Genomic DNA, 24,818 nt, shown 5'->3' on the forward strand with positions numbered 1-24,818 from the left:
ACTGGTTGGTGAGGTTATTCAGTGTGTGTGTGACTCGTGGTGGGGTGCCTTAGGATTGGCGGAATGCTTGCATGGTGCCATTGTGCAGGGGCAGGGGGGATAGGGGTGAGTGCTCGAATTACAGAGGTATGAGTTTGTTGAGTATTCCCGGGAAGTTATGTGGGAGGGTATTGATTGAGAGGGTGAAGGCATGTACAGAGCATCAGACTGGGGAGGAGCAGTGAGGTTTCGGAAGTGGTGGAGGGTGCGTGGATCAGGTCTCTGCTTTAAAGAATATATGCAAGAAATACTTAGAAGAGCAGATGGATTTGTGTGTAGCATTTATGGATCTGGAGAGGGCATATGATAGATTCGATGGAGATGCTCTGTGGAAGGTATTAACAATATATGGTGTGGGAGGCAAGTTGTTAGAGGCAGTGAGGAGTTTTTGTCGAGGATGTGTAGGAAGAGAGGAAAGTGATTGGTTCTCAGTGAATGTTGGTTTGCGGCAGGGGTGCGTGATGTCTCCATGTTTGTTTAATTTGTTTATGAATGGGGTTGTTAGGGAGGTGAATGCAAGAGTTTTGGAAAGAGGGGCAGGTATGCAGTCTGTTGGGGATGAGAGAGCTTGGGAAGTGAGTCAGTTGTTGTTTGCTGATGATACAGCGCTGGTGGCTGATGCAGGTGAGAAACTGCAGAAGCCGGTGACTGAGTTTGGTAAAGTGTGTGAAAGAAGAAAGCTGAGAGTAAATGTGAATAAGAGCAAGGTTACTGGGTACAGTAGGGTTGAGGGACAAGTCAGTTGGGAGGCGAGTCTGAATGGAGAAAGGCTGGAGGAAGTGAGGTGTTTTGGGTATCTGGGAGTGGATTTGGCGGCAGGTGAAGCCATGGAAGCGGAAGTTAATCGTGGGGTGGGGGAGGGGGGCGAAAGTTCTGGGAGTGTTGAAGAATGTGTGGAGGTCGAGAACGTTATCTTGGAGGGCAAAAGTGGGTATGTCTGAGGAAATAGTGGTTCCAACCATGATATATGTTTGCAAGGCATGGGCTACAGACAGAGTTGTGTGGAGGAGGGTGGATGTGCTGGAAGTGAGATGTTTAAGGACAATATGTGGTGTGAGGTGGTTTGATCGAGTCAGTAATGAAGGGGTAAGAGAGATGAGTGGTAGTAGGAAGAGCATGGTTGAGAGAGCAGAAGAGGGTGTTTTGAAATGGTTTGGTCATATGGAAAGAATGAGTGAGGAAAGATTGACAAAGAGGGTATGTGTGTCAGAGGTGGAGGGAACAAGAAGTGGGAGACCAAATTGGAGGTGGAAAGATGGAGTGAAAAAGATTTTGAGTGATCGGGGCCTGAACATGCAGGAGGGTGAAAGGCGTGCAAGGAATAGAGTTAATTGGAACAATGTGGTATACTGGGGTCGACGTGCTGTTAATGGATTGAACCAGGGCATGTGAAGTACCTAGGGTAAACCATGGAAAGTTCTGTGGGGCCTGGATGTGGAAAGGGAGCTGTGGTTTCAGTGCATTATACATGACAGCTAAAGACTGAGTGTGAACGAATGTGGCCTTTGTTTTCTTTTCCTAGCTCTACCTCGCGCACATGCAGGGGGAGGGGGTTGTTATTTTATGTGTGGCGGGATGGCAACGGGAATGAATAAGGGCAGAGAGTATGAATTATGTACATGTGTATATATGTATATGTCTGTGTGTGTACATAAATGTATACATTGAGATGTATAGGTGTGTATATGTGCGTGTGTGGATGTGTATGTATATACATGTGTATGTGGGTGGGTTGGGCTATTCTTTTGTCTGTTTCCTTGCGCTACCTCGCTAATGCGGAAGACAGCAACAAAGTATAATAAATAATATAAATAAATATGAAATAAGGGATCCTATGTTTGTTTATGTAATAGATAATGTATATTCCTATGTGTGATAGGTTTTATGTACATTTTCCTGTACAAATAAATTGCATTTCCAGTGTCAGAGAGGTAGTGCCAGGAAACAGATGAAGGAGGACCCAGCCACTCATATATACATATAGACACACATATATAGAGATGAAGTGAGTATTTTGATGGTTTACTGGATGTGTTTGATGATATAGTGGCAGACGTAGGGTGTGTTGGACAGGGTGGTGTGCGAAGTGAGAAGGTCAGGAAATATGGTTTGGTTAAGAGAAAAGAGGTAGTGAAAGCTTTGCGAAAGATGAAATCCAGGATGGCGGCAGGGTTGGGATGGTACTGCAGTAAAATTTATTGAGAAAGGGGGTGCCTGTGTTGTTGATTGGTTGGTAAGGAAATTCAATGTGTGAATGGATTATGGTGAAGTGCCTGAGGATTGGCAAAATGCATGCATAGTGCCTCTGTACAAAGGCAAAAGGGATAAAGATGAGTGTTCAAATTACAGAGGCATAAGTTTGTTGAGTATTCCTGGGAAAATATATGGGAGGGTATTGACTGAAAGGGTGAAGACATGTACAGAGCATCAGATTGGGGAAGAGCAGCATGGTTTCAGAAGTGGTAGAGGATGTGTGGATCAGGTATTTGCTTTGAAGAATGTGTGAAAAATACTTATAAAAACATTGATTTGTATGTAGCATTTATGGATCTGGAGAAGGCATATGATAGGGTTGACAGAGATGCTCTGTGGAAGATCTTAAAGAGTATTTGGTGTCAGAGGTAAGTCACTAGAAGCAGTGAAAAGGTTTTACCAAGGACGTAAGGCATGGGTATGAGTAGGAAGAGAGTAACTGGTTCCCAGTGAATGTTGGTCTGCAGCAGGGGTGTGTGATGTCCCCATGGTTGTTTTATTTGTTTACGAATGGGGTGGCTAAGGAGGTAAATGAATGCTTTGGAGAGATGGGCGAGTATGCAGTCTGCTGGGGATGAGAGGGTCTGGGAAGAGAGTCTGTTGTTGTTCGCCAATGATACAGCTCTAGTGGCTGATTTGCGTGAAAAACTGCAGACGTTGGTGACTCACTGCTCCCCAGGAAATAAATGTTTCCTTCAAAGTTAATACATTCCTTTACCTAGTGTGAAGGTAAGGTAGATGTCACTGTCCTGAGATTAAAACAGAACCATATCATTCTAGTAGAAACAGAGAGAATTGTTAAACAGTGCCAAAAAAGGGGGAGAAGGCTGTAGTAACCATACAACTTACAGAATTGCCTTTCAGGTTCTGAAGACAAAATCATTAATCTGTAACAAAAATGTCCCTTGTCATAGCTTCAAATGTGGAAAATGATGATTACAGTCCTAATCAGAGTTCCTTGGACTCAAGAACCTGAGATGAGACTGTTGAGAGAAGGACACTGTGTCCATATAGCTAAAAAGTAAATAAGGTTTGTATGGGTGAAAGTTTTCTGTAGAATGACTTGAAAGAGACGTAATGTTTGTGTCAAGATGATGATATGATAACATAAACATATCAAAACAAGTTTTTCAAAGTACTGATTCTTCTTACATCATTGTATTTCACTTTACATGACTTACGGCATTTGTAAACAAGGGTAAAGAAAACCTCATGATGCAAATTTCTAAAAACCTTTTGCATCTCTACTCTTGTTACAGGATGACCATGTTATTCTAAGGTACACTTTGATATAAAAGTTCTTAATTTTTGTGTCCTCAGCTCCCATCATCATAGGTTCCGTCATACAATACAAATACAAGAATAATAAGTTGAACATATGGGCTTGAGTTTGCAGTAACTGATGTGACAGACTTCTCGCAGCAGCCAGCAAGATCCAGAGTGAATATAATGACTCTCCAGTGGAAGTATAATGTCTGCATGTGAAGGTTATCATGGATGGGCCATTCACATATGTAGGGGTGAGGTGATCAAGAGCATGTCAGTTATATCTGTGATGCATTTAGAGTGTAAGTTGAAGGAGTCAACATCTTCAAGCCAAACTGCAACTTCCTGAAATGTATGGAAAAATGTTAGCTGAGAGCTTATGAATAAACATAAATAAACAAGTAAATGTATGTTTTGTTTCTCTTAGTATTAGTTAGTAATACTGTGGGAGGACCTATACAAACATTCAGTTCAGTTGTGGTAACTACAGATGTATTTGATTAGGATACTTCAGTCAATATGGCAAAACACCATGTTCATATTTACACCTTACTCCAAAAATACTTTTTAGTATCCTGGTAGATTGCCCTCATACCACTTCCATGGCTGTAGATTGCTGGTCTGTTGTCAGTGCCTGTTCTTGTTTGAAAATTCTGCTGTAAATCCATGCAAGATGCACCATGTATTGCAAAGAAAGTGGGGAGAGAAGTGATGTTTAAATATGAACAAAGTGTTTTGCTCTTTTGACTTAGGTGCCCTAATCAAATACATCTATGCTTGCCACAACGAAACTAAACTTTTAGATGAGTCCTTCCACAGTATTTCCAACTTCTCAGCATGAAATAGGTATTAATGGCAAACCTCTCAGATGTATGAGGATGTGTGATGATTGGAGCTACTGTGAAATGGTTTACTGTACCGGTTACTTAGCAACAATACATGACAAATTTATTTAGGGTATATGCTACAGATCTAGGGTCCACGTATTTCTAATAATAGTCCTAAAATTTCAAAAATTTTGTTTTTTCTCAAAACCTCAAAGTAATGTCTTGATGGCACCCGCCATGTCTCCTAGAGGGTCTTTTACATCTTTTGACTTTTAAGTACGTTCCCATTTTCATAAAATTAACATAAGACAAAGTATGCATTGAAAGCCCTCCTAATCAATCTGCTTTTGGAGACTTGACAGATACAGCTTTCTCGAAGGATTCAATTTGGTCAAGGGGAGAAGATGCAAGTCCCAAAGAATACTGTCACCCTAAATAATGAATAAGGTAATAAACCATGATGCTGAATTACTCCTTCATATATGCTTTTCTCAAAGAGATTACCAACATTATCCTAAGGACTAAGTATAAATTCAAATTGGTAACATTACTAATTAATTAAAAATATCCAATGTTACTAGTACTCCAATGAATACCATGTATCATACTTTGTTGCTGTCTCCCACGTTAGCGAGGTAGTGCAAGGAAACAGACAAAAGAATGGCCCAACCCACCCACATACACATGTATATACATACGCGTCCACACATGCACATATACATACCTATACATCTCAACGTATACATATATATACACACAGACATATCCATATATACACATGTACATAATTCATACTGTCTGCCCTTATTCATTCCCGTCGCCATCCCGCCACACATGAAATAACAGCCCCCTCCCCCGCATGTGCGAGAGGTAGCGCTAGGAAAAGACAGCAAAGGCCACATTCATTCACACTCAGTCTCTAGCTGTCATGTATAATGCACCGAAACCACAGCTCCCTTTCCACATCCAGGCCCCACAAAACTTTCCATGGTTTAACCCAGATGCTTCACATGCCCTAGTTCAATCCATTGACAGCAAGTCGACCCCAGTATACCACATCGTTCCAATTCACTCCATTCCTTGCACGCCTTTCACCCTCCTGCATGTTCAGGCCCCAGTCGCTCAAAATCTTTTTCACTCCATCTTTCCACCTCCAATTTGGTCTCCCACTTCTCGTTCCCTCCACCTCTGACACATATATCCTCTTTGTCAATCTTCCCTTACTCATTCTCTCCATGTGACCAAACCATTTCAATACACCCTCTTCTGCTCTCTCAATCACACTCTTTTTATTACCACACATCTCTCTTGCCCTTTCATTACTTACTCAATCAAACCACCTCACACCACATGGTCACATGGAGAGAATGAGTGAGGAAAGATTGGCAAAGAGGATATATGTATCAGAGGTGGGGGGAATGAGGAGAAGTGGGGGACCAAATTGGAGGTGGAAGGATGGAGTTAAAAACATTTTGAGCGATTGGGGCCTGAACATGCAGGAGGGTGAAAGGCGTGCAAGGAATAGAGCGAACTGGAACAATGTGGTATACCTGGGTCGACGTGCTGTCAATGGATTGAACCAGGGCATGTGAAGCGTCTGGGTTAAACCATGGAAAGTTTTGTGGGGTCTGGATGTGAAAAGGGAGCTGTGGTTTCAGTACATTATACATGACAGCTATAGACTGAGTGTGAAAAAATGTGGCCTCTGTTGTCTCTTCCTAGCGCTACCTAGCGTGCATGCGGGAGGAGGGGGTTGTCAATTTCATGTGTAGCGGGATGGCGATGGGAATGAATAAAAGCAGCAGGTATGAATTATGTACATGTCTATATATGTATATGTCTGTGTATGTATATATATGTATATGTTGAAATGTACAGGTATGTATATGTGCGTGTGTGGATGCGTATGTGGGTGGGTTGGGCCATTCTTTCGTCTGCTTGCTTGCGCTACCTCGATAATGTGGGAGACAGTGACAGAGTATAATAGAATAAATATAAAAATACAGAAATATACATATATGTTACTCCAATATGAAATAAAACTGAAAAGTACCTTTAATTCCTTTAGGAATAATGCAAATATACCTTGCCAGATCATCTTTAATGTTTAATCAGTTCTTGAGCAACTAGCATCAATTAGACTGTGGAGGCTGCTGCATTCCTTGCTGTTTTTGGAGTTGGTGTTGCTGTAGCACCTGTATATGTTTGGTCTTGATAGCTTCCAGTTCATTTACCCTAGTCTTAGCATGGTCCAAGCGGTGCATAGCCATTTGTAAGGTCTTCTGGGAATTGTAGCTTGACCCCTCATGTGCTTGTCCTGTTATCGTAAAGCAGAAAGAAATAAAAACTTAACCATTCTAAATTTATCACTGAGTTCTCAATGAAACCTGCAAAATAAGCTTTCAAAGCAAAATTTCATGAACATCAACAAAAATATAAAGATCTGACATAACTAATCTAGGGATGATAATGATTTAACGATTGGCAAGGAGGATTTGAACCCAGTCCTACCACAAGGTTGGCTGGTTCACTAATGATAGAACTTTGAGGCGACAAAGTTAACATACCAGTCTGCCATGCGGTTGGATCAGGTGTGAATCCTCCTCACCCATAAGTAAGTCGACATCATCTATTCCATGTGTCCAGTACATGTTAAAGATGTAATTACAGATATACATAAAAAGTACAAAATAAACAAACAATACTCCGCTAACTTCAAACTTAAGACCATTCCTTACCATTATGATGGTGGTTTGCAATTTTCAAATATAATCCCAGGACCCTTTTTATATGGTTTTTGTAGCTTCAAGGGTGAGCTACAAACAGAATCAGGGAAGATGGACTTGTTTTGTGTGAGTTCTTTGAAAATTTCTTACTCCTTTCCATTAAATGATTATAAAATAATCTCACAAAGGTTACTTTTCACTGGTGACATAAGTGCATGCAGGAAAAGTCTGGTAATGCCAAGGAGCTTATGTATCAACACTAATATCAGTAACAACAACAATCCATGAACCATAACACCAAAATTATTAGAGCACTCCTGTAGGGACAAAAGGCAAGCGCTGAACATTCTGGCTATCAACCATTTCATTAATTGTTGTAATACAGGAGAGGGTGATTCTCTAATAGGTCGCAATATTCATTCTGATGCAGTGAGGAGCTCCATAAATGATCTCAATACAGTATAAACTTTTGATAGCTTGGGAATTTTCTGCTACTCTTTGTCTGTAGCTATGGTGCTACCTTAAATTGAGTGATGAAAGTAATGTCCTTAGACAAAACAGTGGGCGTACTTGATTGCCTTGTACATGGTGAAAGTGTAGCCTCTGCCAGAAGGCACTCTGGCATTCAAGAGTCAATAGTGCAAACCGTATAGAAAAACGAGGTAGCCTTTTGTACTAAGTACATGGCAAGAGGGTTGATGTACTGCCATCATGCTATACAGTAATATTTTTTTATTACTTAACTGTGCAGTTCTGTACATTATACACATGTCATTCACCTGTTTATGTACCAGATAACAGTGAATGAATCCCTGAGGGTCAACTGAGAGTGTAATAACCTCCCACGGACAGAGGCAACCTTATTAAGTATCATGAACAAATTTCACTTGAAAGCCTATGCCCTCACCTACACTGTTCCCTTCCTTATCTCTTGCATTAGGTTTTCATCAACTTTTTTTTCTACACTTTGTCGCTGTCTCCCGCATCAGCGAGGTAGCGCAAGGAAACAGACGAAAGAATGGCCCAACCCACCCACATACACATGTATATACATATACGACCACACAGGCACATATACATACTTATACATTTCAACGTATACATATATACATACATGAAAAGACAACCCCTCCCCCTGCATGTGCGCGAGGTAGCGCTAGGAAAAGAAACAAAGGCCACATTCGTTTACACTCAGTCTCAAGCTGTCATGTACAATGCACCAAAACCACTGCTCCCTTTCCACATCCAGGCCCCACAAAACTTTCCATGGTTTACCTAGACACTTCACATGCCCTGGTTCAATCCATTGGCAGTACGTCGACCCCGGTAAATCACACTGTTCCAATTAACTCTATTCCTTGCACGCCTTTCACCCTCCTGCACGTTCAGGCCCTAATCGCTCAAAATCTTTTTCACTTCATCTTTCCACCTCCAATTTGGTCTCTCACTTCTCCTTGTTCCCTCTCCCTTTGACACATATATCCTCTTTGTCAATCTTTCCTCACTCATTCTCTCTATGTGACCAAACCATTTCAAAACACCCTCTTCTGCTCTCTCAATCAAACTCTTTTTATTACCACACATCTCTCTTACCCTTTCATTACTTACTCGATCAAATCACCTCACACCACATATTGTCCTCAAATGTCCTCAAACATCTAATTTCCAACACATCCACCCTCCTCCGCACAACTCTATCTATAGCCCGTGCCTTGTAACCATATAAGATTGTTGGAACCACTATTCCTTCAAACATACCCATTTTTGCTTTCAGAGATAATGTTCTCGCCTTTCACACATTTTTCAACACTCCCAGAACTTTCACCCCCTCCCCTACCCTGTGACTCACTTCCACGGTTCCATCTGCTGTCAAATCCACTCCTAGATATCTAAAACACGTTACTTCCACCTGTTTTTCTCCATTCAAACTTACCTCCCAACTGACTTGTCCCTCAACCCTACTGTACATAATAACCTTGCTCTTATTCACATTTACTCTCAGCTTTCTTCTTTCACACAATTTACCAAACTCAGTCACCAGCTCCTGCAGTTTCTCACATGAATCAACCACCAGCGCTGTATCATCAGCAAACAACTGACTCACTTCCCAAGCTCTCTCATCCACAACAGACTGCATACTTGCCCCTCTCTCCAAAATACTTGCATTCACCTCCCTAACAACGCCATCCATAAACAAATTAAACAACCATGGAGACATCACGCACCCCTGCTACAAACCAACATTCACTGAGAACCAATCACTATCCTCTCTTCCAACTCGTACATGTGCCTTACATCCTCGTTAGAACATTTCACTGCTTCTAACAACTTGCCTTACACACCATATATTCTCAATACCTTCCACAGAGCATCTGTATCAACTCTATCACATGCCTTTTCCAGATCCATAAATGCTACATACAATTCCAGTTGCTTTTCTAAGTATTTCTCAAATACATTCTTCAAAGCAAACACCTGATCCACACATCCTCTACCACTTCTGAAACCACACTGCTCTTCCGCTCTTCCTCAATCTGATGCTCTGTACATGCCTTCACCCTCTCAATCAATACCCTCCCATACAATTTTCCAGGAATACTCAACAAACTTATACCTCTGTAATTTGAGCACCCACCTTTATCCCCTTTGCCTTTGTACAATGGCACTATGCATGCATTCCTCCAATCCTCCGGCACCTCACCATGAGTCATACATACATTGAATATCCATACCAACCAGTCAAGAACATAGTCACCCCCTTTTTGAATAAATTCCACCGCAATACCATTGAAACCCGCTACCTTGCTGGCTATCATCTTCAGCAAAGCTTTTACTACCTCTTCTCTGTTTACCAAATCACTTTCCCTAACCCTCTCACTTTGCACACCACCTCAACCAAAACACCCTATATCTGCCACTCTATCATCAAACACATTCAACAAACCTTCAAAATACTCACTCCATCTCCTTCTCACATCACCACTACTTGTTATCACCTCTCAATTTGCCCCCTTCACTGATGTTCCCATTTGCTCTCTTGTCTTATGCACTATATTTACCTCCATCCAATACATCTTTTTATTCTCCCTGAAATTTAATGATACTCTCTCACCCCAACTCTCATTTGCCCTCTTCTTCACCTCTTGCACCTTTCTCTTGACCTCCTGCCTCTTTTTTTTATACATCTCCCAGTCATTTGCACTATTTCCCTGCAAAACTCGTCCAAATGCCTCTCTCTTCTCTTTCACAAATAATCTTACTTCATCCCACCACTCACTACCCTTTCTAATGTGCCCACCTCCCACGCTTCTCATGCCACAAGCATCCTTTGTGCAAGCCATCAATGCTTCCTTAAATACATCCCATTCCTCCCCAACTCCCCTTATGTCCTTTGCTCTCACCTTTTTCCATTCTGCACTCAGTCTCTCCTGGTACTTTCTCACACAATTCTCCTTCCCAAACTCACTTACTCTCACCACCCCAACATTCTCTCTTCTTTTCTGAAAACGTCTACAAATCTTCACCCTCGCCTCTACAAGATAATGATCAGACATCCCTCCAGTTGCACCTCTCAGCACATTAACATCCAAAAGTCTCTCTTTCGTGTGCCTATCAATTAACACGTAATCCAATAACGCTCTCTGGCCATCTCTCCTACTTACATATGTATACTTATGTATATCTCTCTTTTTAAACGAGTTCCCATGTACACCAATTATTATGTATATCTCTCTTTTTAAACGAGTTCCCATGTACACCAATTATTCTCTCAACTGCCACATTACTCACCTTTGCATTCAAATCACCTATCACTATAACCCGGTCTCGTGCATCAAAACTACTAACACACTCATTCAGCTGCTCCCAAAACACTTGCCTCTCATGATCTTTCTTCTCATGCCCAGGTGCATATGCACCAATAATCACCCATCTCTCTCCATCCACTTTCAGTTTTACCCATATCAATCTAGAGTTTACTTTCTTAAACTCTATCACATACTCCGACAACTCCTGTTTCAGGAGTAATGCTACTCCTTGCCTTGCTCTTGTCCTCTCACCAACCACTGACTTTACTCCCAAAACATTCTCAAATCACTCTTCCCCTTTACCCTTGAGCTTCATTTCACTCAAAGCCAAAACATCCAGGTTACTTTCCTCAAACATACTACCTATCTCTCCTTTTTTCTCACCTTGGTTACATCCACACACATTTAGACACCCCAATCTGAGCCTTCGAGGAGGATGAGCACTCCCCGCGTGACTCCTTCTGTTTCCCCTTTCAGAGTGTTGAAATACAAGGAGGGAAGGGTTTCTAGCCCCTTGCTCCTGTCCCCTTAAGCTGCCTTCTAAGACATGCAAGGAATGCGTGGGAAGTATTCTTTCTCCCCTATCCCCAGGTATTGGGGAGAAACTACCACAACAAAAGACATCATATAGACCTTATGGATGGGCCATCTGTAAAATCAAACAGCACCTGAATGCTGATATGTGTGAGCTGATTAAGCAATATAAACACAAGTTAGCAGTTCAAAAACACAAATGATTATACTGGCATCACATTTAACTAAATATCTAATGAGACTATTGAATAGTACAACAATGCCAAGTTTAAACTTCAATCAGTTGATTAAGAAGTGTGAAGTTGATGGACTAAAGAATCATAGCAACAGCTCTCCTAACTGAACTAAAATCATTTAGCTTTGTATAGTTATACTCTTTCTACAACAGTTGCATTCTTAGATGATGTTAAGACTAGTTTAAAGTGATAAGTGACTTTATCCTAGATGATGTTAAGACTAGTTTAAAGTGATAAGTGACTTTATCTTAGATGATGTTAAGACTAAAGTGATAAGTGACTTCAGCATACCTGTTGATACTTGTGTAAGATAGTTGATTTGTTTTGCCAGCTCTGTTTCCACATTAGTAAGGGTCTGTCGAAATTGATTAACATGGGCTTCTACCTGCTTATTGGCTGGCTTATCCTTGCTCAGTTCTGTCAGGGCTTGACCTAAAACGATTGAAATAAAGCATTTGCTATTGTTGGTGTTAACCCTAACCTACTAACGATGGTGCACCTTGTATCTTCCAACTATGTGCCCCTCATTTTTGCTAATCTTATGCAATGTGAAATGGAACCAGATATCAGGAAACACACATCCCAACTAAAAGAACTACACACACTAAATACAGCCCTACAGATATATTTATGACACTATCATGAATAATGACCATGTGCAAATGTACCGTATGTATGTATGACTCATGGTGAGGTGCCTGAGGATTGGCGGAATGCTTGCATAGTGCCATTGTACAAAGGCAAAGGGGATAAAAGTGAGTGCTCTCCAAATTGAACTAAAATCATTTAGCTTTGTATAGTTATACTCTTTCTACAACAGCTGCATTCTTAGATGATGTTAAGACTAGTTTAAAGTGATCAGTGACTTTATCTTAGATGATGTTACGACTAGTTTAAACTGATAAGTGACTTTAGCATACCTGTTGATACTTGTGCAAGATAAAAGTGGATTATTTTCTTTATTCATTTATTTTGCTTTGTCGCTGTCTCTTGTGTTAGCGAGGTAGCGCAAGGAAACAGACAAAAGAATGGCCCAACCCACCCACATACACATGTATATACATACACGTCCACATACGCAAATATACATACCTATACATATGTATACACACATAGACATATACATATATACACATGTACATAATTCATGAAATAATAACCCCCTCCCCCCACATGTGCGCACGGTAGCACTAGGAAAAGACAACAAAGGCCACATTCATTCACACTCAGTCTCTAGCTGTCATGTAATAATGCACTGAAACCACCGCTCCCTTTCCACATCCAGGCCCCACAGAACTTTCCATGGTTTACCCTAGACGCTTCACATGCCCTGGTTCAATCCACTGACAGCACGTCAACCCCGGTATACCACATCGTTCCAATTCACTCTATTCCTTGCACGCCTTTCACCCTCCTGCATGTTCAGGCCCCGATCATTCAAAATCTTTTTCACTCCATCTTTCCACCTCCAATTTGGTCTCTCACTTCTCGTTCCCTCCACCCCTGACACGTATATCCTCTTGGTCAATCTTTCCTCACTCATTCTCTCCATGTGACCAAACCATTTCAAAACACCCTCTTCTGCTCTCTCAACCACACTCTTTTTATTACCACACATCTCTCTTACCATATTATTACTTACTCGATCAAACCACCTCACACCACATATTGTCCTCAAACATCTCATTTCCAGCACATCCACCCTCCTCCGCACAACTCTATCCATAGCCCATGCCTCGCAACCATATAACATTGTTGGAACCACTATTCCTTCAAACATACCCATTTTTGCTTTCCAAGATAATGTTCTTGACTTTCACACATTCTTCAACGCTCCCTGTACTTTCGCCCCCCCCCCCTCCCCTCCCCCCACCACCACCATATGATTCACTTCCGCTTCCATGGTTCCATCCGCTGCCAAATCCACTCCCAGATATCTAAAACACTTCACTTCCTCCAGTTTTTCTCCATTCAAACTTACCTCTCATGTGTGGATGTTTATGTATATACATGTGTATGTGGGTGGGTTGGGCCATTCTTTCGTCTGTTTCCTTGCGTTACCTCACTAATGCAGGAGACAGTGACAAAGTATAATAAATAAGTGAATAACAAATGTACTGTCTTAAAATCATGTCTATATATCTATGGAAAAAAAGGCAACAAAATTTTTTGCTTCTATACTCAAAAGTAAAACAATGATTGTGATAATCTAAAAAATAAATGAACAACAAAACCTAACCTTACCTAACCTTAAAGTAATTGTGGAATTTGAAGGCATATCACATAACAGTATGGGGGTTAGGGAAATAATGCAAATGACTGGAAGATGTATAAAAGAAAGAGGCAGGAGGTCAAGAGAAAGGTGCAAGAGGTGAAAAAGAGGGCAAATGAGAGTTGGGGTGAGAGAGTATCATTAAATTTTAGGGAGAATTAAAAGTCCCTTTGGAAGGAGGTATATAAAGTGCATAAGACAGGGGAACAAATGGGAACTTCAGTGAAGGGGGCTAATGGGAAGGTGATAATAAGTATTGGTGATGTGAGAAAGAGATGGAGTGAGTATTTTGAAGGTTTGTTGAATGTGTTTGATGATAGAGTGGCAGATATAGGGTGTTTTGGTCGAGGTGGTGTGCAAAGTGAGAGGGTTAGGGAGAATGATTTGGTAAACAGAGAAGAGGTAGTAAAAGCTTTGCGGAAGATGGCAAGGTAGCGGGTTTGGATGGTATTGCATGGGAATTTATCAAAAAAGGGGTGACTGTATTGTTGACTGGTTGGTAAGGTTATTTAATGTATGTATGACTCATGGTGAGGTGCCTGAGGATTGGAGGAATGCTTGCATAGTGCCAATGTATAAAGGCAAAGGGGATTAAGGTGAGTGCTCAAATTACAGAGGTATAAGTTTGTTGAGTATTCCTGGGAAATTATATGGGAGAGTATTGATTGAGAGGGTGAAGGCATGTACAGAGCATCAGATTGGGGAAGAGCAATGTGGTTTCAGAAGTGGTAGAGGATGTGTGGATCAGGTGTTTGCTTTGAAAAATATATGTGAGAATTACTTAGAAAAGCAAATGGATTTGTATGTAGCATCTATGGATCTGGAGAAGGCATATGATAGAGTTGATAGAGATGCTCTGTGGAAAGTATAAAGAATATATGGTGTGGGGGGCAAGTTGTTAGAAGCAGTGAAAAGTTTTTATCAAGGATGTAAGGCATGTGTACATGTAGGAAGAGAGGAAAGTGATTGGTTCTTAGTGAATGTAGGTTTGCAGCAAGGGTGTGTGATGTCTACATGGTTGTTTAATTTGTTTATGGATGGGGTTGTTAGGGAGGTGAATGCAAGAGTTTTGGAAAGGGGGTCAAGTATGAAAGTCTGTTAAGGATGAGAGAGCTTGGGAAATGAGTCAGTTGTTGTTCGCTGATGGTACAGTGCTGGTGGCTGATTCAGGTGAGTAACTGCAGAAGCTGGTGACTGAGTTTGATATAGTGTGTGAAAGAAGGAAGCTCAGAGTAAATGTGAATAAGAGCAAGGTTGAATGGGGAAAAACTGGAGGAAGTGAAGTGTTTTAGATATCTGGGAGTGGATTTGGCAGCGGATGGAACCATGGAAGCGGAAGTGAATCATAGGGTGGGGGAGGGGGCGAAAGTTCTGAGAGCGTTGAAGAATGTATGGAAGTCGAAAACATTATCTCAGAAAGCAAAAATGGGTATGTTTGAAGGAATAGTGGTTCCAACAATGTTATATTGTTGCGAGGCATGGGCTATAGATAGAGTTGTGCGGAGGAGGGTGGATGTGCTGGAAATAAGATGTTTGAGGACAATATGTGGTATGAGGTGGTTTGGTCGAGTAAGTAATAATAGGGTAAGAGAGATGTGTAGTAATAAAAAGAGTGTGGTTGAGAGAGCAGAAGAGGGTGTTTTGAAATGGTTTGGTCACATGGAGAGAATGAGTGAGGAAAGATTGACCAAGAGGATATATGTGTCAGAGGTGGAGGGAACGAGGAGAAGTGGGAGACCAAATTGGAGATGGAAAGATGGAGTGAAAAAGATTTTGAGTGATCGGGGCCTGAACATGCAGGAGGGTGAAAGGCGTGCAAGGAATAGAGTGAATTGGAACGATGTGGTATACCGGGGTTGACATGCTGTCAATGGATAGAACCAGGGCGTGTGAGGCATCTGGGGTAAACCACGGAAAGTTCTGTGGGCCTGGATGTGGAAAGGGAGCTGTGGTTTCAGTGCATTATACATTACAGCTAGAGACTGAGTGTTAACGAATGTGGCCTTTGTTGTCTTTTCCTAGCGCTACCTCGCGCACATGTGGGGGGAGGGGGTTATCATTTCATGTGTGGCGGGGTGGCGATGGGAATGAATAAAGGCAGACAGTATGAATTATGTACATGTGTATATATGTATATGTCTGTGTGTGTGTATATATGTGATTCGTTCAGATGTATAGGTATGTATATCTGCGTGTGGACGTGTGTGTATATACATGTGTACGTGGGTGGGTTGGGCCATTCTTTCATCTGTTTCCTTGCGCTACGTTGCTAACGCGGGAGACAGCGACAAAGCAAAATAAATAAGTAAATAAATATTCCTAGAAACATGCTGCACAGAAGTGCCCTAACCTAATCTGATGTATCCTTACTGTCAAGCATACTAAGCAGTAGGTAGTGGTCGGCAGCCAGCCAACAACCAGGGAGGTACATTACCAGTACTACCCGCTTGGGTATCAGGAGGGCCAGTGACAGCTGCACAGTGAACCACCACTTCAGTGGTTGTCAAGTTGCAGTCATCTGACCCAGAAAGCTGTCTTTTCTTTCTGTCTCACCCACATGTGGACTACTGGCATTGTTCACAAACATACTGTACAATCTCTCCTTGTCATGCATAACACTCGACAACAATTAACTTTCACAACTCATTCTTTGTAACTCTAGACTTTCCTGTGGTGAGTGCTATGTGCTAGCCCTCCCTTTTGGCAAAATGGTAGGAGCAATAGAGAAAAGTACTAGGTAGGAACATTTAGGTAGGAGCATTGGGTATAAACATTGGGTAGAGGTAATGGGTAAGATTTTTAGGAAGGAGCATTAAGTGGTTGTGGTCAATTAAACATTAGGTAGGAGCCTTTGCAGACACTGCACTAGACTTGCCCTCTGCCAGTGGCCTGTCAAGAGTGAGGCACTAAAGGCACAGAAATGGCACTGGAGTTCACCAGTTATGGAGACTCTACTGCCATGGCCACCCCCTTGAGGAAGTTTCAGAAGGGAACAGGCATCAGAGATACAGATAAATGGATAGACTAAGTGACATGAACTAACAGGCTCAGATCCTGTGGGATTACGAGACTGGTTCTCTAACAGTGAGTAAATGTTACTCCTGAGGAGTAATATCTTTGCCTAAAGCACAGAGTAACATCAAGTACAGTTTGGATATTAGCTGTGTTAGCTGATAAAACAAACAAGATAATGCAATTACAAGGACCTATTTACTACAATATTTTAAATTATACATAAAGCAATTCATACAAAAAAAAAATGTAATGGAATAATAATATGAAAATTGGTCACGTTAATTATCTACTTTCCTTAGTGCCACTTGACTGGTGGATTTCCAACTTATCCTAAAATAGAATCATTATGTAAGTCATCAATATTCCAGTAATCTTTTTTCTGAAGTTCAAAAAATGGCTTCATATTATACTGTACTTGTAGTAAGTAGGTTAGTTTGGGTTCTTGATTGTTTCTAAAATCAATCTAATCTAACCTGATGACCACATAATATTTTTAGGACTTAAAGGTTAGATTACATGACATTACATTAGGTTTTCTAGCTTGGTATTATTTGTTCTGTAAAACTGAAGTATGAAAAAAAAAGACAAAAGTAACCCACCTAAATTACATAATTCAAGATTTTTCAAAGTGATCCCTGCAGGTGGGACAGCTCTATTAAGTGTGTCAGATTTATCAATACGGTTTTCTTTTGAACAGCTGAATTAAAGTCACAGTGCCCCTAAAGTAAAGAATGAATTTTGTTGGAATGATGATGAATGATATTTTTTTCTCAAAATGGATACAACCTAAAATGCAGTGGCAAAGTGAATGTAAGTAATTAACATGAACATGCCACAAGAAACATGCAACCTATTGAGACTATCTAAGCTCACACTCGTTGCTACAAGAAAAACCCCATCCCAACCACTGTGGTCGTTGACTGTCATCCCAGTACAATATACATTTTGACAGCAATTAAGCCCCCTACCATTTCCGAGTCCCTGTCAATATTGTACATATTTCTCTGGGCCATACATACTTTCACCCGTTTAGTTCCAGTTACTTCAATAAATCATTTAGCATCACTATAGTATTACTAATACTGTTCTTGATGTGTAGTTTAAAGGAATCACCTCATACACTTTCAATTCAAATGATTTTATTTTCTAAAGGTAGTTTGTTGTATATGACACCAGGTAACATGAACAATAAAAATAAAGAATAATCATTATCTGACAATTATGAATGAGTTAGCAGTGGGTAGGGCTGTAAATATCTGAGCATATGTCAACATAAAAGAACAGGAACCAATTCTCAAAATCAAAAGAACCAATGAAAACCTTACTTACAATCCCTAAGCACATGATATTTACTTTAAAAAAGAAACAATCATGACTGTGACCTGCTGTTGGGGACCATGTGGATTGAACGCCTGTGGGGAGGCTGGGTAGAGGCATCAACAGCTCCCCAGTGTATTGTGTTCACTTACATTCCTTAATGGTGCAATGTCCAAATCACATTTATATCTGGAATATTCTGACTGCAACAAGAAAACTTAAGATACTGCCTGCTTAGGAAAATCAGATTAAGCTCTCAAGGGTTCTGCTGATTTCTACAATGTTTCTCCTTTTGAAATAACTAGCGTCATACTTACCTTGACCATCATAACCCTCACCACTATCTCATCTACTACTGCTGTAATACTCTATAATGCTTTCTGCATTCTGGAAACACCATGGTAGAAATGCGAACAAAACTCACTCAATGTCAAAGCTCATTCTGAAGGTTGGTCAAACTGATTAATTACCAAGCCTTACCCCACATTTCTGCAGACCCCTTAATAAATGTCTGTCTCTCAAGATGTAGCAGGTCTTCTACCACAGAACGAATAGTCTATCACACATAATACCAAAATGAAAAACAAATGTACAGCCAAGACTCCATCAGCACCATTTAGGCACTGCTTACAAGGCCTAAACAAACCCTAAAACCCTCACGTGCAAGTCCAGTGCTCCATGGGAACACTTGGGCTCAACATTGTCATATACGTCAATACTTAACCTGCTGACTGTAACACTGTGGCTATGTCCTTCTCTATGGTATCTAGGGCTTGAAGTCTATCCATCGGTGAAGCCATTGCCATCCTGAGGAAAAATGTCACAAGTTTCTGAGGTAAACAACTATGTGCTTGTGTATCTCCCTTCGTCAGGTTTAAAAGTCACATGTAAACAATAGCGTTCGTGGTGATGCCGTCTGCCTCCGGATTCCCTCTATCTTGCACTTCACGATACAGATATATTCATTTTCCACAGGAAATATCAAAAGAAATATATATATATATATATATATATATATATATATATATATATATATATATATATATATATATATATATATATAGGTTAGAGCGCGAATCCTGGCAGGCATCCTGCACAAGAATCCAAGCCGTATACTATAACTAGAAGTTTGGATTCAGATATAATTGTATATAATCCATGAAATTCCAGACATGATGACATCTGGTGAAAATGTTTCTTTTGATATTTCCTGTGGAAAATGTATATATCTGTATCGTCAAGTGCAGGATAGAGGGAATCCGGAGGCAGATGGCATCACCACGAACGATATTGTTTACATGTGACTTTTAAATCTGACGAAGGCGATTAAAAGGGAAAGGAGGTGGGGGCTGGAAATCCCTCCCTCTCGTTTTTTTTTTCTTTTAATTTTCCAAAAGGGGAGCAGAGAAGGGGGCCAAGTGAGAATATTCCCAAAAGGCTCAGTCCTCTCTTCTTAGCGCTACCTAGCTAATGCGGGAAATGGCAAATAGTATAATATATATATATATATATATATATATATATATATATATATATATATATATATATATATATATATATATATATATATATATATACATATATCATGTAATTGTATAAAGGCCCTAAGGGGGGTAAAGGTGAGGGTTCAAGCTATAAGTTCGATAAGTGTAGTGATACTTTGTATGGGAGGTATTGATTGAAAGGGGAAAGGCAAGTACAGAGCATCAGACTGGGGAGAAGCAGTGTGGTTTGAGAAGTGTTAGAAGATGTGTGGATCAGGTGTTTGCTTTATAGAATGTGTAAGAAACAATTAGAGAAACAGATGGATCCGTATGTGGCACTTACGGATCTGGAGAAAGCGTGTGATGGGGTTAATACAGATGCCTTGTGGAAAGTCTTAAGAATATCCGTTATGGGAGGAAAGCTGCTAGAAACAGTGATAAATTATCATCAAAGTGGCAAGGAATGTGTACGCTTAGGATGAGAGGAGAGTGAATGGTTCCAAGTGAAAGTTGGTTTGCGGTAGGGGTGTGTGATGTCACCATGGTTGTTGAATTTGTTTATGGTGGAGCGGTGAGGGAGGCGAATACGAGTGCTGGAGAGAGGGAAAAGTATGTAGTTTATAGTGGGTGAGAGGGTCTGAGAAGTGAGTCAGTTGCTGTTTGATGATACAGCACTGGTGACGGATTCGATGAGAAACTGCAAAATTCGTGAATGAGTTTGGAAGAGTGTGAAAGGAGGAAATTGAGAGTAAATATGAATAAAATCAAGGTTACTATGTTCAGCAGGGTTGAGGGACAGGTGTATTAAGGGGTGAGTTTGAATGGAGGAAAAAAATGGAGGAAGTGGAATGTCTTAGACATGCGGGAGCGGACTTGGCAGAGAATGGAACCATGGAAACGGTAGTGAGTCATAGGGTGGGGGTGGGAGAGAAGATTTTGAGATTGCTAAGGAATGTGTGATAAAAGAGATCGTTATCTGGCGGAGCAAAAATTGGTATGTTTGAAGGTATAGTAGTCCCAACAAAATTATATGGATCTGAAGCATGGGCTATAGGTAAAGCTATGTGGGGGGAAGGTGGGCGTGCTGGAAATGAAATGTTTGAGGACTATATATGGTGTGAAGTGGTTTGATTGCGCAAATAAAGGGTAGGCCCTGGAGAGGGTTGGTAATAACAAGAGTGTGGTTGAGAGAGTTTAAGATGGTGCTCTGAAATGGTTTGGACATATAGAGACAATGAGAGAGGAAAAGTTGACAAAGAGGATATAAGTTTCAGAATCGGATGGATTAAGGAGAACGGGAAGACCAAACTGAAGATGGAAGGATGGAGTGATTTTTTTTTGACCAATCGGGGCCCTGAACATGCAGGAGGGTGAAAGGCATGCACGGGACAGAGTAAACTGGAACAAAGTTGTACACGAGGGTCGACGTGGTCAGTGGACTTAACCAGGGCATGTTAAGCGTCCGGGGTAAACCATGGAAAGGTATGTGGGTTGTGGATAGGGAGCTGTGGCTTCGGTGTATGACACATGACAGCGAGAATGGATGTGAGCGGATGCAGCCATTCTTCGTCTGCTCCTGGCGCTACTTTCCTCATGCAGGAAACGGCGACACTGTATAAAATATATCTATACTAAAACTGTTAGGAGTCTATGACTCGGATGTATGGTGGTGTCCAGGATTAAACCTTAATACTGTTGGCTGCGGTAGTGATGGTGTTGGCAGTGTGGGCTTAAAGCTACTGCTGGTAGGCCGAGGGTAGTGACCGTGAGGTCACGTCAGCGGTGCTAGGGTACTCACGGAGATAGCCGGGACCGGAAGCCTATAGCTCCCCCGGTGGGCGGCGTCGACCTAGCTATCATCAAGGGTCATGACGTTGCCTGACTCAACACCTCGATCCTCTAGTCGTTCGTCGGTTCCTTTACGATAACAGAAGACGATCGGCTGTGTCGCCATCACGAAGAGGATTGGAAACAAGATTCGTTGCCTAATTACGTTGAGAAAATGATAATAGTAATGCTAAAAATAAACGTATTTACTGATGACCGACGGAGCGATGACGAAATGCCTCAAATGACGTCGTCGCCTGGTGTGTGTGTGTGTGTGTGTGTGTGTGGCTGGGGTCCGAGGCCAATCTGTGCCTCAGTGTGAGGGTTGAGGTGAGCAAGACAACATGGTGCAACACCCGCTGTTGACGGCGGTCGTCTTCTTCTTGGCAGCTTCTGGGTAAACTACTCTGCTTCTGTTGTGTGTCACGCAGTTCCGTTCACGAAAAACGACGGTAACAACACGTAATTCGACTGATCTTTTGGTGTAGAGAGAAGTATAGGCCGATGTAATCAAATACTTGTGAATACGAGGATTATTCCAGTAAGCCACTTATCCCTTCACTTTCCATGATACATAAACACATGCTCTCCTCCTCGCCTGCCCAGTTTGCTCTACGTGTTTGATGTTGTGCTCTCAAAAGCTCAACTAAAATCTTGGTAGTTTCAAATTTGTGTTGTTGGTCAAATTAGATCTAAACACTATTAATCCAATGATATAGTCTTCCCCATATCTTTTACAAGTGGATGTTTATCCTTGTCATGTACCTCGGACAAGTATTTTGATGTATGCAGCTGTGTTGGTTGAGTCGACCCAGAGTATATATACAATATTGTATGACAAATGTTCAAGCCAAAGTCTCCTCCCTTCCCTCGGGCCAAGAGAACCCCACAAGGGTTTGTGTAGGGTCAGTAAACTAAACTCCTAACCTTGGCAGTGGTCAGCATCAGGCTTACAACTCTCCTACCGAACCAAACGAAACAATCATAATAACCGATTAGATAAAACCTTTGTATATGTCACCCTCTTTAATCTTGAGTCTCTCCTTCAACGCTGACCCCTTCGTCAGCATGGTCACGTCTCTCGTTACCCATCACTAGCTCCCTATCACCACCCTGGCAGGAGTCAGGGCATCTCCTGTGACTGTGGGAACGCCAAGTGTACCGAGATGGACCCAGATGCTTGCCCTGCCGGAACCACCAAGGACCTGTGTGACTGTTGTACCGTCTGTGCTGGGGTGAGTCTACCTGACGGTACGTCTGTGCTGGGGTGGGTCTACCTGACGGTACGTCTGTGCTGGGGTGAGTCTACCTGACGGTACCGTCTGTGCTGGGGTGAGTCTACCTGACGGCACGTCTGTGCTGGGGTGAGTCTACCTGACGGTACCGTATGTGCTCGGGTAAGTCTACCTGACGGTACGTCTTTGCTGGGGTGAGTTTACCTGACGGTACGTCTGTGCTGGGGTGAGTCTACGTGACGGCACGTCTGTGCTGGGGTGAGTCTACGTGCCGGTACGTCTGTGCTGGGGTGAGTCTACGTGACGGTACGTCTGTGCAAGAACATTTTAAACTCTTACAATATTATTTTCTTGAGAAATCTTAACACATGTAGGCCATTCCACGACACCAAGTCCCTCTGAGCCACATTTCGCTACCCCTCACCTTCCCCAGACGCTGGGGGAGACTTGCGGGGGTCCCTGGGGTATCTACGGCGACTGTGGAGTGGGATTCGAGTGCCATCAAGACCCCTGTTCCCAGGACGCTGACGACTCCGAGTGTTATCTCTACTATCTTACAGGTGAGTGAGACATCCTCGCCTGTACGTTAACTTTGTATGACTGTACGAAGATTTCTCTGTAGACCATACTAAGTCTCTCTCTCAGTTCACACTCTTAACATACTGGTTAACGCCTGACCTTTACTATACAGCAGATGTGAGTGGTTACCAAGCGTAATTATCATGTCTCCCCACATCACACTATTACGAGGGAATGTATATGTTACTCATATGCTCGTTCATCTTTATCACAAATTCATTTACAGTCTAAGAGTCCTTCCCTGAGACCATCTCTTGCATCCCCAGCTATCAAACGCGCTCACTTACCCCATTCGTTACAAGGTCGGTCTCTAGACATCTAACCTTTCCTCAGGTGGTTTATATTGCTAACCATGTAACACGACACTGCAGTTAATACCCCATCATCAATGTGGCTTTCTAACGTCCATTTGGTTCCCTATGTTCAATGTACCAACCAAGGACTTGTGCCAACTGTGAACAGAAATGGCACCAGTACTTCATCAGGTCAACATTTGTATGCACATCCCCACACACACACACACCCGTTTCTTAGATTATTCTAAGAATTTCTTTTCCTGTGTCATCCCTGGGGAATATCATTCATACAAACACTATATCGTTTCCTCATGACCAAGTCTTCCCCATGCAGTCTCACCTCAGTGTCCACCCAAACATGAAAACCTCATTACTCATCACATCCAATTAGAATATGTCAAAAAAATGAACATGAAAATAAAGACATAAATTTTATGACCTTATAGCCGTAAGTTTCGTACGAGGAACTCGGTGTATATTATTTCCTTTCCCAGAATAACTGTAAATTCATATTCCCACTACAGTCTACAGCTCATGCATAATATCAATACTGTTTCATCACATATTTACCTTTACCATCTGACTACTATCTACCTTCAACCTCCCCACTGCGGCTCATCTACCTCTACGATCTCCCCACTATGGCTACCTACCTACAAACTCCCCACTAAAGCTACAATCTTCATACACTCTACATGTTCTGTTGTCTGAACTTTCCCCCCCTATCTACGGTCAGAGCCCGGCCAGTGTGTGGAGAAGAGGCGACGCTCCATCCTGGACCTCTTCTCTCACGCGGGAAAGACTGGCATAGACGAGGTCCGCCAGCGACGTCGGCTTCGTCTTCTGCATGAGCTGGAGACCCTCAAGAAGTAAAGGGAACATATCATGGAAGACTACGGGTAGCGCTTGAGACACGGCGCCACATGACAGAAGCAGCAACATTATTTTGATGCCCATATCTTTCCAAAAAAAGGAAAAAAAAATATCCCTTCTAACATTTAGTAATAAGAGTCGAAGAAATAAAGAGATATTTTAAGAGAGAAAAGCCATGTGGTAAATCATTTTCCACCAGAATAAACCAAAGGACATCACGATCATTCCTAAAG

At 41.7% G+C, this 24,818-nt stretch overlaps 2 protein-coding genes across 4 annotated transcripts; one reads left to right on the forward strand and one right to left on the reverse strand.

The window, feature by feature from the left end:
• Positions 1-3,508: 3,508 nt before the first annotated feature.
• Positions 3,509-19,192, reverse strand: MED11 (mediator complex subunit 11). Of its 2 annotated transcripts, none has more exons than XR_011712558.1 (4): positions 19,016-19,192; positions 11,979-12,119; positions 6,439-6,702; positions 3,509-3,903 (listed from the first exon to the last, which is right to left on the reverse strand). XR_011712558.1 is itself a non-coding variant. In XM_071660970.1 (4 exons), exons 1-3 carry the CDS (start codon positions 19,095-19,097, stop codon positions 6,518-6,520), a joined length of 408 nt encoding a protein of 135 aa, XP_071517071.1. In that variant the 5' UTR covers positions 19,098-19,192; the 3' UTR covers positions 3,509-3,903; positions 6,471-6,517. The 2 variants fall into 2 exon arrangements, 1 of the variants encoding a protein (XP_071517071.1); XM_071660970.1 differs by having other exon boundaries at positions 6,471-6,702.
• Positions 19,193-21,849: 2,657 nt separating this feature from the next.
• Positions 21,850-24,759, forward strand: LOC139748172 (venom protein 302-like). 2 transcript variants are annotated; one of them, XM_071660931.1, is made up of 4 exons: positions 21,850-21,999; positions 22,723-22,837; positions 23,271-23,397; positions 24,449-24,759. In XM_071660931.1, exons 1-4 carry the CDS (start codon positions 21,947-21,949, stop codon positions 24,583-24,585), a joined length of 432 nt encoding a protein of 143 aa, XP_071517032.1. In that variant the 5' UTR covers positions 21,850-21,946; the 3' UTR covers positions 24,586-24,759. The 2 variants fall into 2 exon arrangements, with proteins under 2 accessions (XP_071517032.1, XP_071517033.1); XM_071660932.1 differs by having other exon boundaries at positions 21,930-21,999; positions 22,670-22,837.
• The last annotated feature ends 59 nt before the right edge of the window (positions 24,760-24,818 follow it).

Source organism: Panulirus ornatus, chromosome 73 (assembly GCF_036320965.1).
Source record: "Panulirus ornatus isolate Po-2019 chromosome 73, ASM3632096v1, whole genome shotgun sequence".
In the NCBI taxonomy this organism is placed as follows: Eukaryota; Metazoa; Arthropoda; class Malacostraca; order Decapoda; family Palinuridae; genus Panulirus; species Panulirus ornatus.